This window comes from Oreochromis niloticus, linkage group LG14, assembly GCF_001858045.2.
Source record: "Oreochromis niloticus isolate F11D_XX linkage group LG14, O_niloticus_UMD_NMBU, whole genome shotgun sequence".
NCBI lineage: Eukaryota > Metazoa > Chordata > Actinopteri > Cichliformes > Cichlidae > Oreochromis > Oreochromis niloticus.
The window spans coordinates 16,625,755-16,644,459 of NC_031979.2; the positions used below are offsets into that span (position 1 = coordinate 16,625,755).

The following is an 18,705-nucleotide window of genomic DNA, read 5'->3' on the forward strand; positions in this document are numbered from 1 at the left end:
AGCCTAAACCTGCTGGAGCAAGGATTGTAGCTCTCATGGTGAATGGGATGATGTAACCAGAAGGTTAATATTAAGATGCCAATACTTTGTTCACATTTCTAGTTGTTATGGTTTAGTAGGGTCTGTATATCACCCAAGGTGACAGAAACACAGTACCAAAACAGTTCTAGTGCACCCTCTGTGGGCTCTGTTTGTCTTTGGTTTAGCCACAGCTAAATCAGCAGCTAGTGGTCTATAAGAGATGTGAAGTTACTTACCTACGGCCCTATTTCAAAACCACCCAAAACCTTGCCATTCATAAACAGCTGGAGTCTCTTTGCTCTGCATCTCACACCACAAAACCAGAGTAGTGGCTTGTCTTCTGGTATCAGCCTTACTTGATGTCTTACTTGATAAAACACACTTCAGTATTCGGTTTTGGTGCATCCTTCGTTATTAGCAGGGGCGTCTCTAAATTACCTGTGACCCACACAGTTTAGCACCTGAAGTAGATCAAGAGTGTCCTTCTGCATTCACGGAGGATACAGAACAAGATCACATGTTTAATCACTGATAATACACCCAACATGATTACCTGTGCACAATTTTTAAGTGCAACATGGGCATTTTTTTGAGTTCACCACAAATGTTTTTTGAGAAATTGCCACAGAAGGTGAGCATCGCTTTCTCCTAAAAGTAAAGTGACCATTCTGTGTGTTCACATGGATTACTTGGTGTGTGTTTTTTCAGAGTCTGTTATTCCTTATAACCTGTTCACATCTGTCTTGGTTTTGATTTTGCATCTCAGTCTCTCAATCTGCCTCCAACACTGTACTAAGTGTACATTTCTTCAATGATGAAGAAGAACAAGGATCCTCTGAGTTGTTCTTATCATCCAATTAGCTTAGCAAATGTGGATTTTAAACCTAATTTAATCTGAAGGTTTGTAAAAGACTACTACACCTACTAAACCAAGGTACTGTAATTTTAGTGTTATAGTTTCATAAAGGCTTAATAACTTTTACAGCAATAAGAATAATTACATTGTTTATTTTTCTTTATTAGTATCTGGCCTAATGACATCTGAGAATTGAGTTGTCTTGTTCTTGAGTTCTTTGTTCAGAAAAACCAAAAAAGAAACTACCCCACCCAGCTGACTTTCGGTCCAGCGTTGCGTGCTACTTTCTCCTGCTAGCTTTTGTGCTATAGGTGCAACACCTTTGAACTGTGTACATGTGGGAACTAAACTGCAAGCCACAAGTGCACTGTCAGAACAAAAAAAAAAAGTAAAAGAAAAACTTTTCATGCTGTTTGCTCTTGTGTAGAAAACTGTAAATATTTAAATGTTCATTTTAAAGCTACTTATTTAACAATAGTGTCCACCTTTTTAAGACCAACACTGTTTAAAAAATTATTTAGTCAGTTAGGTAGTTAGTAAACTCTCTGGGGTCGATGGACAAGCCGGCACATTTACACCCCAGAGGGTTAATTAATTAATTAGTTGTTTACAATGCAGAAATTACACCCCATAACAATGCACTTATCCAGTTATGCAACAGATAAAAAATAATTGAAAAAGTCTGTGCAAAACTCAGATTTTCTTATTCTTTGTATCAATACATTATTCCGTTCTGTCGTCAAATAACTAGCTCTCTTGGCCATCGTGCAGCTCTCTGTCTACACTCTGATGTCAGAGTTCATACAGGAACCTTCTTGGAAAACTTCAGTATGACCTTTTACAGTAAACAGTCAGCAGGAGGTGAAATCATATCTCACTGCACACTACTTCTCCAAGACTCTGCTCAGCACCACCTGTCTACTGCAGCAGCAACATGCATCACAGGCAAAACAAAGATTTTAAAGAAGACTAACAAAACACAAAAAAATAACAGAGGCAAGCAAAGAAGTGAAAATAGGAAACAGTCACTCATACAATGTCAGTGCGCCCCAGGGTGGCTGTGGCTACAATGTAGCTTGCCATCACCAGTGTGTGAATGTGTGCGTGAATGGGTGAATGACTGGATATGTAAAGCGCTTTGGGGTCCTTAGGGACCATAAAGGCGCTATATAAATACAGGCCATTTACCATTTACCATATGTCTGTTTTTAAACTGCATTGGCAAATTGATTTTGTTACTTTTATTCACTTATTTGTATTTGATATAATATATGCACTGACTTTGTGTTTTATATATATGTACACTACCAGTCAAAAGTTTGGAAACACAAGTTTCAAAGTATTATCATTCTGTTTGCTTTCACATGAAAAGTATGCCATGCCTATTAAAACTTTACAAATGAGTGTTGTGGTTGTGTGTCATGGTTTTTCTTTTCTTTCCTGACTATTTACATTGTAGATTCTCAATAAAGACAGCAAAACTATGAAAGAACATGTATGAAATTATAAAGCAAACAAAAAAAATGCAAAGTAACTCAAAACATGTTTTGTATTTTAGATTCTCAAAACAGCCACCCTTTGTATTGATTAATGCTTTGCACACTCTTGGCATTCTCTCGATGGCATTCTCTCGATGGAGTTGCTGAGATGCTGAGCACTTGTTGGCCCTTTTGCCTTCATTCTGCGGTCCATCTCATCCCAAAGTCACCTACCTACCTACCCACCCAACCTCCCCACTCTCCCCTCTCGCCTCTGCGGGCGGTTTATCCTTCAACCTCGGGTCCTCTACCAGAGGCTTGGTTCTAGCTGTTCCTAGGACTGCACTCTTGACACTCTTCTAGACAGAGATCTCTGATGTTGTTCCTGGGATCTGCTGGAGCCACTTGCCTAGCTTGGGGGTCACTGCACCTAGTGCTCCGATTACCACTGGGACCACTGTTCTCTCTGAGCCCTTGGTATTTCTCAATTTTCTCGTGTTCCTTCTTCCTGATGTTGCTGTCATTCAGAACCGCTACATCGATCACTACGGCCATCTTCTTCTGTTTGTCTACCACCACTATGTCCGGTTGGTTAGCCACCACCATTTTGTCCGTCTGTATCTGGAAATCCTACAGGATCTTAGCTCGGTCATTCTCCACCTCCTTTGGGGGCGTCTCCCATTTTGACCTCTGAACTTCCAGACCATACTCGGCACAGATGTTTCTGTACACTATGCCGACCACTTCATTATGGCGTTCCATGTATGCCCTGTCTTGCACCCCACTGTTATGTGCTGGATTGTCTCAAGGGCATCTTTACACAGCCTGCACCTGGGGTCTTGCCTGGTGTGATAGACCCCAGCCTCTATGGATCTTGTACTCAGAGCTTGTTCTTGTGCTGCCATGATTAGTGCCTCTATGCTGTCTTTCAGTCCAGCTTTGTCCAGCCACTGGTAGGATTTCTGCATATCAGCCACCTCCTCTATCTGCCGGTGGTACATACCGTGCAGGGCTTGTCCTTCGATGATGGTTCCTCCTCTTCCTACTCTTTCTTGAGTTTCTGCTGCCTGAGGTATTCACCGAGCACACGGTTGGTTGGGGCCATCTTCCTGATGTATTCGTGGTTGTTCGCTGCCTCATCCTGGACTGTGGTGCTGACACTCAGCAGTCCCGGCCTCCTTCCTTCAGCTTAGCATACAGCCTCAGGGTGCTGGATTTGCGGTGAAACCCTCCATGCATGTTTCCTGTTCTTGATGTCAGTGGCTTCTATCTTCTCCTTTGGCCAACTTATTATCTCAACAGGGTACCTGATCACGGGCAGGGTGTAGGTGTTGATGGCCCAGATCTTGTTCTTCCCGTTCAGCTGACTCCTCAGGACTTGCCTGACCCTCTGCAGGTAGTGGTGGTTGCAGCTTTCCTAACGCCCTCTTCATGGTTCCCATTTGGCTGTGGGTTCCCCAGGTACTTGAAGCTATCCTCTATGTCTGCAATGTTGCCTTCTGGTAGTTTGATCACCTCAGTTCTGACCACCTTCCCTCTCTTCGTCATCATCCGACTACACTTATCCAGTCCGAATGACATTCCGATTTCATTGCTCTATATCCTGGTGGTGTGGATCAGTGAATAGATGTCTGCTTCCCTCCTGACATACAGCTTGATGTCATCCATCCTTTAAGTTTGGCTGAGGTTGAGTTGCAGCAGCAGGAGCTTGTGTGGCTTGAGGGATAAATATGGCCTTTGTTGAGTTTGGTTTATGACTGTCAGAGTATGTAGAACAAATGCAGGGCTTGTAGCATTATGGACTTGGGTTGTATTTACAGCTCGAAAAGGAATGTTTGGTGGGACAGGGCTCAACTAACTCTGACCTCCAGAAATACTTTCAGCTTCCTCGTAAACTTTTACTCAAGCTCTTGCAGCATTCAATCTTCTTCTTCCCAGCGTTCAGCCTTTCTGAGCTGCTCTTGCATCGCTTGCTGCCTTTCCAAGTTTCCACATTCCAATTTTTCTAGTTCAGCTGCTTCCCTTTCTTGCTCCTCCATTACTGCTAATATTTCTTGAGAAGCACCTGCTTCCGTTCTTTTGATTGTTTGTGAGTCAGTTTGACCTGAACCACTTTTAGACCTTCTTGATTTTGACCTTGACTTGGTACTTTGAGATCCTAAGCACGACCCAACATCTGGCCATGGCTCTTCATCACCATCTGCAAGGTCTCCTTGTAGCTGTTTTTCAGCTCTTTTAACAATGAATGAGGAAAGTGAAGTACATACATTTACTTTGCGCTTTGCGTCTGCATCTGGAGTTTGTATTTGGCGTATTTGTTCATAAATGGTTTGTACGTCTCTGCAGGTGACATTTACGTTGTTAATCACCTCATTCAATTCACACTCTGAAAGTTTCTCCTCTTGATCTTTTTATCATTTTCAGTGTTTTTACTCTTTCACTTTTACAAACAGTCTGTAGTTCTGTAATTTGCTCAGCAGTAAGCAGTAGGTGGTACAGCATATTGGTCTTCATGATCATTGTCAGCCATCTTGTGAGTCTAGTTAAATGTCAGTCAGTGCACTAAGTTTAGATTTCAAAATACTTCTTTAAATTTATAACGTATTATACGTAACTTGAATATTACTTTGGGATTACTGTTACTATATACTTTAGCTATAACGAGGTCCCCTCTTAATATATGTGTACTTTAACATGAAGAACTTTGTAAACTTCACGTAGTTTTACCTTAAGCAAACACACAAAACTCTTTCGTAAACTACAAAGCATCACTTTGAAGTACAGTAGAAATTAAGTAACCTTTGACAGATGTGTTATAGAAACTTACTGTGGATCTTCAAACTTAATTTAAACCACTCTTACTCTACTTTTAACACTGCCCTTTGTTCATTTCCACCTTACTCCAGTTATATAACGTTGTTGCTGTTGTGCTTGGCTGCTTGTGAGCGGTGAGCTTGTGTGATGGCGACCTCTTGTGTCGCACCACTGTACCGTCACTCACTGCTCTTCTTAATGAGCGTCTCACCGGCGCAGGCTGGGGCGAGTTTTCACTGCAACACCGGAATGACAACACAGGCACGGCTTCTTTTACTTATTGAATACCGTGAAAACTACAAACATAAAACACAAAAGATTTAGGCACTTTATTCAGTTGAAAGTAACACGTGTGCTTTAACAAAATGTTACCTCGTGGCCGCCTTCGGAGGTTCTAGACAAATAATCTTATAGTCTTGTGCGTTCTAAATTAACATATAAAGTAATTTGAACATCATACATTACAAATTTGCAGACTATTACAACACAATTATAACAAATACCTTGTACAGCTAGTGGATGCAACAGCTAGTGGGCAACAAAACTTGCTGTCATACACAAGAGAAAACACACATCAACAATATGGTCCACAGCAAATTACAAACAAAAATATTTTAACTGCTGGAACCAAATATTATTCTCTTTTATACAAAAGCCATTTCAGTGACACTTACATTAATAATTAATTAAACATGTTATTAAAAGAGGCTGACAGTATTATGTAAGTCACAGAACTGAATAAAATTCTGTTCAACCTGGAATCTATTTTTGTGTCTTTGTGTCTTTGTCCTTCTCACCTTTACGAAGAACAAGTCTTACAAACAGCAGAAGGTTCAGGCCTTAGAATATGAGAACCAACACATGAGTATGAGATTTATTTTTTCCTAAATAGAAAGCATAATTAAATTATTAATGTATATCAAAGAATTAGGCATAAGTAACTTCTCTGTTTTGTCTTTTATTGGTCTTAGATGTTTTACCTCAAATACACATGTTCAAAGGTTTGTGTCATGATTGTCATGTTGCCATTGTCAACATTAAGAATATGTAGAGATCTAAGTTTTTATCACATTACTAAATTAGCACAGAATTGTGTATCAGACAATATAAGAGTTTGATTAAAAAGCTCCACAACTCCACTCACAAGTGGAGTGATCACATCATGACATCCATGCATCGATCTAAAAATAACTGCATCAAGTCCTAACTATATAGTTGATCAAAAGGAAAGTTTTAAGCCTAATCTTAAAATTAGAGAAAGAGTCGGTCTCCCTAATCCGACCTGGGATCTGGTTCCACAGAAGAGGGGCCTGGAAGCTAAAGGTTCTGCATTCCATTTTATAGTCTAGGAACCACAAGTAAGCCTGCAGTCTGATAACATAATAAGGTGATATGGTACTATAAGATCATTAAGATAAGATGGGGTCTGGTTATTCAAGACCCTTGGATGTGATGAGAAGGATTTTAAATTTTAAATTTAATTCAGGATTTAACAGGGAGCCAATGAAGAGAAGCCAATATAGGAGAGACATGCTCTCTGTTTCTAGTTCCTGTTAATAATCTTGTTGCAGCATTTTGGATCAACTGAAAGCTTTTCAGGTAGGTTTTAGGCTTCCTGATAATAATAAATTACTACAGTCCAACCAAGATGTAATGAATGAAGTAATAAGTGCGTGAACTAGTTTTTCATTGTCACTATTTAATATTTATTTGATGCCCCCTACAGTTTATTTAAGGTGTTCTCTGTTAAATGGCTCCTGGTGGCGCCTCCTGGTCTTTGAAGCTTTGAGAAGCTTCTTCAGTTCTAGGAATGAAGAACTGAAGAAGCTTCTCAAATGAGAGATGAAACGTCTTCAAGCAACTTCAATAAGTCCAGATGCTTTTCTTTCCAAGCTTCTTAGACTACGATGACCTGGATGACTGAGAACCTTCACAGAGAAACTGTGCAAGCTACAGTTGTGAAGCTGTCCTTTGGTGACATCTGTAGGCAACACTGAGGAGGTGCAAACTAGTGTGTTTTCCACTAATTCAACCAGAGAAATTATGTCGCAGTCAGTTTGAGCTTGGGGCCAAAAGCCTTAATGTTGTGTTTGTGTTATTACAGTCTTGCTTTTAATATTGACAAAGTATTTAATATTGTTACTCTGACAATTACGTAAACATAGTTATGTTAACATAAGAAGTTTTAGTAGTTGTAATACTATTTACATTATATCCACAATGTTTTAAATTATAAAGAAAAATAGAAATACAAATTCAGATCAAATCACTGCAATTTTCTAAATTAAAATAACACACACATATATTAATGTATCATTCATCTATAAATGCACTTTCACAGCTAATGTTTAAAATTATTTGTTCAGCAGAAAGTTCTTTTTAAAATCTGATTATTTCAATGATGTCACCATGAATAAACAAACTATATTAACCTACAGCTGGCTGACTAAATCCCCCATGTGTAAGACTAAACAGTAATGTGGGGAAAAATAAAATTCCACTTAATGGTCCCAAATCATTTGAAATTGTAAAGCACTGCAGAGCAACTCCCATTTGCCCTTTTAGTACTATATATATATTTATAGATATAGTGTATATAGTATCACAGATAATGTAAAATGCCCACCAGTGCAACTTTAAAAACAAGTTAATGAAGGTAAGAATGCAGCAGAGAAAAAAAGGAAGGAATTTCACACTGGCTGTGCTGCAATATTTACACAATATAAACAAGAACTGATCAACTGTCACACAGCATCTGTGCAAGTGTCTTCATTGTGTGTAGATGTGTACATAGGAGCGGTACAAAACATCACACCCAGGAAGCAACTAAAAGGTATGATAGAAACAACACATAATTTCTTATCAACATCTTTATTTGAAGTTTTTCAAAATCACATAAAGTATGAAAAACAATGCTGTGATAAAATGACACTGAATGCCCATTTCATACATGAGATGTCCAATACTTAACATTGAAAATCAAGCATAAACAGACCAACTGTTCTGAATGACTGCAGACTTTCTTTCTTTTTTTTGCTCAGTTCAGATCAAATATTATATTACAAACAGTTTTTCTTCAAACGTCATGTGTAGCTAGGTTGGCTAAGCATTTGATCTTGACCTTCATTGTTAGTGCCCAAGGTCAAAGTTGACCCAGAAAAATTATAGTATATATTGTTTCAAGGTAATAGGTTAAAGGTCAGACATCGGTGTGTTGTTATAACAACAGGCTGATATAGCATTTTATAATAAAACCAGCCCAGCGCCAGCGTGATGTAACAGAAAGGTCATAAATTACCAAAGTTTTCGTATGACCACTTCCTTTCTGTGGGGATTTGTTCTCTGAAGCTCTTGTTCAATTCACTTACATTCAGTTCAAGTGAAATAAATTCAGTTTTACTAATATAATACCAAAACAGAACAACAGCTGCTTCACGGTGCTTAAACTAAAGCATTCAATGAACATTTAACAGTATTTCACCAAGCCCTTATGTTGTCTCACAGAACACAGCACAGCACTGGAAAACACTAGATGTCTTTCTGAAGTGATGTAATCAAATTTAAAGAAGTGCTTCCTTCTTTGTTATGATCTTCAGTGGGATGTGCGAACACAACACAAAGCAGGCACCTAAACTTTGGTCCCACAGAGGTTGAACTGGTTGGTTATAGTGGTACATGCTCACTGCAAATTGTTTGTTACTCTATTAAAACAAAAGCCCTTCGTGATGCTTGGACATTCTACTATTCATCACACAGTCATGGAGTTCCACAGGGGTCTGTGCTTGTATCAGTACTTTTTACATTATACATGCTTATACATCATTAGGCAATTTAAATAAAAATGTAGGACTGCTTTCTTTCATCTACACAGTATCTCTTAAACGGAAACTTTCCTATATAGGAGTGATGCTGAAAACATAGTTCATGCTTGCATTTTTTTGTAGGCTGGACTATTAATCCAAAACAGTGGCACAAGAGCGCTGACAGGGACAAGAAAAGAGAAAAGGTTTTTTTATTGACTCCTTAGTGAATCCAGCATTGTATTTAAAATCCTTCTCACTTATAAAATCTTGACGAATCAGGCCCCAATCATATCTTAAAGGCCTCAAAGTACCATATTAAGAACCATGACTCAGCTATCTTGCAGTAGGCTCAGATTGCTGTGAAACTCCTTCACTACTCACGTTCCTTAACTCCCCAAGTGTTTACATATCACTGCAGCATATAATTACATTTTCGCCTTCTCTTTCCCTGTGCGTGTTTGTCCCTTTTGTCCTATGCTGTCTTTTTCTTCTTTTCTCTTTCCTCTCACCCCCAACAGGCCACTGCAGATGGCAGCCCTATACCCAAACCTGGCCCTGCCAGAAACCTTTTTCCTGTTAAAAGAGAGTCTTCCTTTACACGTGGGGTTTTCTAGTGCTGTAAGGACCTTGTAGCATAAAGAACCTTGAGGTGACTGTTATTGTGAATTGGGGCTATATAAATAACTCTAAAGTGAACTGAATAGTGTTAAAAGAAAAAAAAAAGTCACAGCCATGAAAGTAAAGAGATAAAAGTTCAGTAAACTTGGTTTATGTTCTTCATAATGATGCTAAAATATTTTATGGTTAAACTTGTGAAATGAGGTTAGGACATGACCTACGTACACTTAATAGTTGACATGTTACACTATTTTGATTGTCCTTTTCCACTTTGTCCTTCATATCTTTCGTGGCACAGTTTCTGCAGATCAGAGACCTGTTGTAACAAATAGTAGAGAAGCGTAAATTAACCACAGATCACACCAGGAATGCATTTTTCTAGTCATAAATGAACATATATCCTTAACTAGAAATCAAAATCCACACAAACACACATGCACACACAACAATACAGTCTTTAAAGACAAATGAGAGCAGATTGAAACATACCCCTCTGACAGCCCATTACTGCACGTTTCCTGGATGTTTTCACCTTTCTTCACTTTTTCCTGACTGAAAATTTGTAAAAACTGTATTACTTTAATAGTTAGGCGATAATAATAAATGATGTAGGATCTTTTTATTAATAACAAGTAATAAACCACTATGAAAACACCTCACTACAAATGAAACTGGGAACTTGTAATAAAGTGATTATCAGTGTTGTTTGGCTCAGTAGAACTCCTGGAAATGTTTAAGGTTAAGCATGTTTTATGTCCTGTGAGGACCATAATAGCTTTTAATTAACCCCAAAACACAAGCTTATGTCTTGATTTTAAATAGCATATGTTATTGGACTCAATTATTAAATCAATAAAATATTCAAATTGTATATCATATTAATATATTTATTTTAAAAAATCTAAAGTGAAGTTATCTTAGCTCATTATTGTTTATACACACATACTGTGGTCCTTTCTATGTGGAAAAAAACTTAAGAAATGTCTACATCTGTACTCGTGTGTTGCTTTTCATACTTTAAGACTTCAAACTTCTTGTCATTGTAAGACTTCCTCCCCGTAGTTAAATAGAGGAGGACAATGTCGCAGAAGAAGGTTCCCTGTTGAAAAGAATTTTATTCACTTCTGTGATATATTAAAAAATGCTGTTCAATTCATTTAATAACATGTTGATTTAATTATTAATGATACTCACAGCTCCCATCACAGCCAGTCCTGAACCAATATTGATGACCAAGGGGACAATGGCAAACTTTCCAGCCTGTGGAGGAGATCAGAAACCCAAGAGATGTTTTTAAATGTGAGTTTATTACAATTTATTTTTGTTCAAAGACCAAAGACTGCAGAGCTCTTTTCAAATCATTCCTAATAACCCCTCTCCTAAGAAGATAGGATACTACTACTAATAATAATAATGGTATTTGTGGTGTTATATGTATTGCCTTTATTACATAAATTATCTTACTGTAATGCATTGGCACAGTTTGTGCATTCATTCTGTCTCTGATGCCTTTACATACCTTCCCATGTACCAGGATATGAAATCGTATGCCATAAACTTTGCATAGAGATCGATAGCTTTCACCAGCAGCATTTTTAAAGTATCTTGCATGTCTGTTAGAGAAGAAAAGAGAATATGAACAAAAATAACCTTTAGGTAATTTAGAATGGTTATGGTTCTTTACTCCCTTCATAAGTTGTAAAGACGTTTACGTGTCTGTGCAACATACCAACAAAGATGCTCTGCAGTGAGCCTCACCTGAAGTTAAATCCTGCTGCGATGCTCTTGTTGGAGACAGTGGCATCCAGGCGAGTGAACTGGTACTCTGGATTACAGTGAGAGGTACCTTTGTCAAGGTCACAGTCCCACTGTATCACAATGCCAATAGCACCACCCTAAAAAAACAGCCAAAACATGTTTATTCTAAGATTTTTATTTTTATACATTTATTCAAATTTGTGTACCTGTATGCATTCCACTAGTGGTGTTTTACCTGTGTTCATACTCAACTGTATAGAAAACATTGAGCAAACATTGAACAAATTTGTGTGGACCAGAAAAATCAAACAACAAATGACATCATAAACCAATAAAACTGTTCCCTTTTCTTATAGACTCACCAACCACTTCATTAGTTACATCCTGCTAGTACCAGATCAGACCCCTTTAATCCTTCAGGACATGAAGAACTAATTCTTCATGGCACTGAACATTCCACAGAGAGTTTGGTCCACATGACATGATAGAACCACACTGTTGTCATCTCACCATATTCCACAGGTTCTCTGTTAGCTCTTGTGACTGGAGGCCATAGTTAAGTGAACTCTTGTCATGTTCAAAAACAGTTTGAGATCAGGTGAGTTTTGTGCTATCAGAAGATGGGTACACTGTGGCTATAAAGGGGTGAAACTGCAGAAAGTCATTTTGATCATGTCTTAATTCCTCAGTGCATTGACTTGCTGCATTGTGACAGGCTGATTAAATATTTGTGTTAACGGCCAGTTGAACAGATGCACTAATGAATTATGAAACATGAGAAACTTTGTTCAGTGCGACACGTTTCGGTTGTCTCACAATTTCTCCCAAGAACAATGAGCAAAGGTCATGATTAATAACAGTAACTAAAAAAAACCCCTTTAAGTCATCATAATTATTTTGGGGTATAAACTCTGTGTGTGTTAGAAAGTAACATTTAAGGTTATATCACATTAAGGCAATCTTGAGGAAAATACAATGTAATACTAACAAGTGTGGCCATGTCCTGGAAGTTGCATCCAGCTCTTCTCGTAATGTCTCCCAGGCGAAAGATGGGGCAGTAGGGGTATTGTTTCTTATCATATCTGCATTTCTTCAAGTAGGATTGATCAGTTGTTTCAAGGATGTTGGACCTCAGAGTTAAGAAAAACACATATTTATGGATGCGAACTCCTATTGCACACAGCAATTCCCAGCTAGTCAAAAAGTACAAGGAGATGTTGTTGTAAATGTTAAAGAGGACTTACTTTGAAATGAGAATTTAGGAAACTGGATGAAATTCTTGACGTAGATGGTGAAGTTTTCAGCATTTTTGAGCAAAGGCTTTCTGTGAAAATGAAATGTTAAGTAAATATAAATTTTTGTGAATAAATGTATAAGAAAACAATTAAAACAAATCAAAAAGTCAAACCTTCCTGTAGCAGATATAGAGGGATTGTGATTGAATTGCTGAGTGGAAAATGAACCCATCTATGATCCAGTGCTGTTTAATGTGAGCTGATACAATACTATTACAAGACTGGGTCATGAACCTGAGTGTCTCAGTGTAGGACATCCTCAGTTTAGATTTAGTGCCAAACCTGCTGTGCTGACCTGATAAATGACAACTACACATGATTTGCCTGAATGTTTGTGCATGTTAGTGCAGAGAGAAAGGAGGATCGGTCATTGTCCTCACTGTGGTTTGATGTCTTTTTCAGTAGGACACCAGCCAAAGATTTCACAGGTCCCATTGGAGTTTTCATTATTTCTTATGCATTTGCCGCTCATGACTCCTTTAGACAACGGACACAAAAAGACAGTTTAAATACATCTAGATGATCATGTGAAAAGATGATGCATTTGAGTTTCAGATTCAGACATGTTTCACAATACTGATTTAATATTAGGATGTTTCTTTCTCACCATGACCAGACTCCACCATCTTTCCCTTTTTACAGTCCTTGTTAACACTGCAGCGAGCATTAGCCACTTTGTAGCTCTGAGAACAAAAAATGATAAATAAAATGTAAATGTAAGTCAAAAATAAGAGATACAAAGTCGGAATTTACAAATATAACACAAAAAGTCAATTTCAGTATATTTAAAGCAGTCAGAACTTGTTAGTATCCAAGAATATCTTAATATAAAATAGAAGATTTCTGTATTCTAGCAACATGGTGAAAATGAAAGTCAAATGAAGCTAAGGGTGTTAAATGGATGCATGTCTGTGCTTTTTTTATGATAGATTAGAAAATTTCTATTTTACTAGAACTTGACCGTTAAAAATGGCACATGCTGCATGATACCAAAAGGCTCCCCTGCAAGCGTGAGATAAGAGCAGATTTTTATGGCTGTTTGTTTGGCTCTTTTTAGCCGATGACTATCATTCAGGCAACCAAGAGAGTCTTTTGGGTTTACATACTGTATATTGTGAGCTAAAATAAATCATGAATAGTGACACACACACACAAACACACTCATATGATGATGATGGTGGAGGTGACAAAATGGGTTAAGAGGTGTGAGGAAAACACTTCTCTGCTACCGTGCAAGCAATATGTTACCATGCAGGAGAGGAATTACAGGTCAGCCACAAACCAATGTGCATAAGTTTAAACACATCACGCTGTTGTCAGGTGGGCCATGAAGGACTGGAGGAAGCCTCCACAGTCTGTTATATTCACATGCAGAGTGATAAAATAGTTTCATAAAATATCATTCTTCCACATTCTGGCACTTTATGATGTTACTTATCTCATGTAATCACTTATTGAGAGTTTTGAGGTTTTTCCCTGTAAGTAACAGACAAAATGAAACAAATCCCTAAATAAATAGTGGACACCCTCTTTACAGTTAACATCATTTACTTGCAACACAGTATGACACACTCTATCTGACCCGTACTTGCAAGAGGAAACTGTCTGTGGTGTGGTGCATGCTAGAAAAATTGGGCTGGCAGGTGAAAGGTTAAAGTGAAAGTGAAATCAACAGGAGAGGCAATATTTCCGTTGTCAGTAAAACAAGGGCACGTTTAGAAGAATTGTTTTATTTGATGGCAAATGTTTCTTTGGGCCAGAGTCTGTCAAATGACCTGCAATTACAACTGAGACAACGACCTGATCATCACCGCTGCCATTCATCAAATCTGAAAACAATGAAAACACCTCTTAGCGTGCCGTTTCATATAGTTAAAGTTAGAAATACCACCACTGTGGTCTATTATGCCCAGTCGGTGATTTAAAGTGAAAACAAAATGTTCTCACCTCAGCACAGTAACCCATCTTCTGGTTTGGTGTCTCTAAGAAGCTGGTTACAACAAACAGAACATCTTCACCCTGAATGACAAAAAGAAAATAACAGACAAGATGTCAAAGTCTCATCAGCAGTGCATGGCTTTAATCTGTCTGAAATATTAAAAGTGTTCTCACCTGTGGGGGGATGACATACTCCTCAGGTCCCCACACAAGCAGACCAGATTCACTGGTGTTGGTCACCGCAGTTCCCTTCACTTTAGTTATGACAGAACTCTGGATGGCATCATCTATCTCCTGGTAGCCTTGCTTGACTATGAAAACCCACCTTTAAATCAAAGCAGAAATCCCCAGTGTTCTTGCAGAGCTTTGACAAAAGTTTTAGTGCAAACCTTATGCAAATATTTTATATTCTTTTGCCCTTTTCAGCTGTTTTTTGTGACATACAGTATGCAGTGAGGGGTGATACTGCTAGTCAGGGGTCCCAAAGTGGTGGGCTGTTTAGTCCACACAACATTGTTCCCACAGACAGAATAAAATACTTTATTTAGCAGATGGGAGCTTAAACTTAAAGCTTACAAATACTAACCTCAAGTAGCATTTGGGTTTATTGAATGTGGGACCAGTGGTTCTCAGAGGACGTGCTGTGAGACAATGAGAACGTTCGGAGGACACCTGTGTGTTTGAGGCTGATGAAACAGCAGTTTAGATCACCACAGGGAGCACACCAATGTACCTGTGCAAGCTCTCACCGACATTTTCATGTATTGCTAAGCCACCCGGCAAATCCACACAACCATTAGACTTCATGCACATAGCCCACACCTCTAGACACTATACATGTCATGATCCTTGGTTGTTGTGTTTATGAAGTTTTGGACTTTTAATTAAAAAAAAAAAAATCAAATTCTTGGTTTGCTTATAGTGTTTATATTTACTTTATATATTTTTCCTTACTGTATTTACTTCTTGGTTCTCGGTTGCACAAGAGTTTTATTCATCCTGGTCAATCATCTTGTGTCAGTTCTCCTGTATTAAATTCATTTGTGTATCTGGGTTTCTTTTGTTTAATTGTTATTTAATCAACAAAAAAATATCAGATGAGATTAGAAATCCTCTTTTACAAGGATGTCCTGGCCAAGATGAGAAGCAGCACAGTGTGCAAAGTACAAAGCAAGCCAATTTATATACCAGTGCAACAATGTATAAAATTATTCACATTTACCAAAAAATATGAAACAATAAAATATATAAAATTCATTACAACATTTAAAACGATTTCAAAGTCCACCCATTTCAATTTTAGAGGTACATTTGGTGACTAAAACCTCTCCCAGTTTTTGTTTGAAACTAGATAAATGGATAAAAGATTCCAATCTCAACTTGAGCCGCAGATCATTCCAAGACCACGGGCTGAAATAAGACAGAATTAAATTTCCTGACTCTGTGCTCACACAGGGGCACTTTAAACCACAACCAACTACTGGCTCTGAGATTGTAGGTATTCTCCAGGGCAATGAAGCTGGTGTAGTTTAGTTATCGCTTCTCACTTTCTGCTTTATTTTGATAGTTAATTGTCCCTTGTGCTTTTCACTTAGTTTTGCTTTGCCTTCTCACATCCTCCATGATTTAGTATTCTGGTCCCAGTCTGTTCCCATGCCTCAGTTTAGTTTCTTTTCTTAGGCATCTGTTTTGCCTTTTGGACTTTTTACAACAGCCAAATAAAGCAGATTGTTTTGTTGTTAACCCCTGCCTGTGTTCTGTATCTACATCACACTCAAAACAGTCTCCCAAATCAGCAAACTATGACAATATACAAGCAGTCTGAGCGGCCCTCTTCCATGTTGACCCACATCTCTGACACATGTTTTAAACAAATAAGTGAGCCAGCAGCTGTACACGACAATCAGTGGCAATTGTTGGGGTGGCCAGTAATGAGCAGTTCATATACCATGTTCAATGAAAATCTATGATAAAACATTTTCCACAAAGTCTGCACAGTTTGAAATCTCCCCACATTTGCAATCCTCAAAAATGATTCCTAATAATAATTTTTAGTTGCCACTATATGATCTCACCTTGTGTCAGATCATTTGGAGAAGGACCTGCTGTTTCATTGTGTTCAGCAGTCCTCATTAACACAGTGTAATTTCTTAATCACATTTGAACTAACAGGGGTTAACTAACCCATTTTCCTCTTTTTTCTAAGGGATCAAAGCAGCATCAAAGCCTCCACTATTAATACAAACAAAGTTTTGATTAAAGCCCCCCCAACATTTAAACTCGGTTATAAAATAACTGTTTTGTAAAAATTGTTTTGTGTAGACTTATATGCACAGTTCACTACGTTCTACCCACATGACCGCTAAAGATTACTGTGTGCAGTTTTCGTCTGTCATCGATAAGCCAGGAATAGGCCCCTTGTCTTCCGCCCCTGTTGTGTCCCAGGCAACACCTTTGAATTGTGTCGGGTAAAGCGAGACGCTGAACCACATGCCACAAGTGCGCATAGGTTCAGGCAAAAAAATAAAAAGTGAAAGAGAAACTTTATGTGGTATTTGCTGAAATGCACAGCAGGTCATGATCCTGACATTCAGAGCATTTTATTTTTAGGTCTGCTTACTCATTTAAAGACTAAAAGCGTGTAACGAGCGAATAGCCTACTATTTAATACAATCAAACAATGCTCATTAAAAAATTTATATTTATTTTTTTTAGTCTGTTTGTGAACCCAAAAGACATACTACAGACAAAGCCCAAATATTATTATATTTGTTCAGTGACCTGTTTTAAAAGTTAACCCATTAAGCAATAACATATACAGGAAATTATACGTGGTAATAATGCACTTACCCTATTATGTAACCAATGACAGATAACTGAAAAAGTCTGTGCAAAACTCCGACTGCCTTGTTTTTTGTAACAATGTATTTTTCTGTTTTGTAGTCCAGTAAGGAGTTGATCGCGAACGTGGCCATCACGCAGCTCTTAGTCTGCAGTTTGATGTCAGTGTTCACACGAAACCTGGTGATGGAAAGATTCTTACAGCAAACAGCCCGCAGGAGGTGAAAACACACCTCATTGCACAACCACCGCCTATCTCCAAGCGTACATTAACCACAATTTGTATTTAGGTATTACTGTTGGACTTCCCTAAAGTATCAAAGGCAGAATAGAAAAGGTAAAAGAACATCAACACGCAACAATTAACTGTAAAAGCAGATAATGGGAGTCTCCTATAAAATGTCTGATTAAAATCTGTGTTCAGTATTACGTTTGTTAATCTAGTTACCTGTTTCTGGTTTTAAACTGCATTGGCAAATGGATTTGTTCTTTTTTTATTTACTTATTTATTTTAATATCATATATGCACTGATGTTGTGTTGTTTTATACCCACCTCCCTTTTAACTGGTTTTCTGTTTATTTAACTTGTAATTTAATCATTTATAATCCCGCCTTAATCGCCCACTGAAATATAAAAATGAAATACTTTGGATTGGCAGATTTGACAGACCTAAAGAACTATCTATCAAAGACTAGACTGCTGCGGCGCACTTAAAAAGCCCATGAAAATCCCATGGGGCTCACCCAATCTTAAATCTGCACCCTAAGCAAAATATATAATAAAGCGATGTATTTTTATTGAAAAAACATTAACTGCACAAGCTGTTGGGTATAAACTGACAAGTCATATGCAAAGTGGGAAGGCCAACGTTTGACCGACCTGCCACTGGGACACAAGTGACCACTTTCTATTATATATTAGATAATATATTTAAAGCAATACAGTCATTGGTTTAAAGCCAAGAACTCACTAGTGAGCAAAAAACGAGTGCAATCCAGAGTCCTTAGTGTCTGACACTCTTAAGCTGGGCAACATTTACATTTGAATGTGTTAATAATGTATGATTAAATGCTGTGATTATTTTCATGTTGGCTTGAAATAAAATATCTTCCTCTACTGTTACTGCAACTTCTGCATGCATGTCCTCAAATGGAGACGACCAACGTGCTTGTTACACGTTTTGCCCCGATACTGGGTTTGTTATTGCTGCTGCCCACCTGGACAACATTCGCAAAAGGCTCGGACCACACTTTGGGAATAAATTATTGAGATCAGGGGTGT

At 38.0% G+C, this 18,705-nt stretch overlaps 2 protein-coding genes across 3 annotated transcripts in view; both read right to left on the minus strand.

The window, feature by feature from the left end:
- LOC109194374 (P2X purinoceptor 5) overlaps nt 1-18,705 on the minus strand; it is a 77,741-nt gene that overhangs the window by 23,051 nt on the left and 35,985 nt on the right. The window contains exons 12-13 of one of the 2 annotated variants that reach the window (XR_003213847.1): nt 10,080-10,142; nt 9,599-9,906 (exon numbers count right to left, since the gene is read on the minus strand). Coding sequence is in view for 1 of the 2 variants with exons in the window: in XM_019345307.2 (XP_019200852.1) it covers nt 9,777-9,906; nt 10,080-10,142 (193 nt within the window). In the remaining variant the exon portion in view is untranslated. Of the gene's footprint in view, nt 1-9,268; nt 9,907-10,079; nt 10,143-18,705 lie in introns of those variants that run through there. The other variant, XM_019345307.2, reaches the window with a different exon arrangement.
- Nucleotides 13,370-17,609, minus strand: LOC106097646 (P2X purinoceptor 5). Its single transcript, XM_019345308.2, has 4 exons — nt 17,432-17,609; nt 14,756-14,906; nt 14,591-14,662; nt 13,370-14,472 (listed from the first exon to the last, which is right to left on the minus strand). The coding sequence occupies exons 1-4, from the start codon at nt 17,554-17,556 to the stop codon at nt 14,467-14,469; spliced, it is 354 nt and encodes a 117-aa protein (XP_019200853.1). The 5' UTR covers nt 17,557-17,609; the 3' UTR covers nt 13,370-14,466.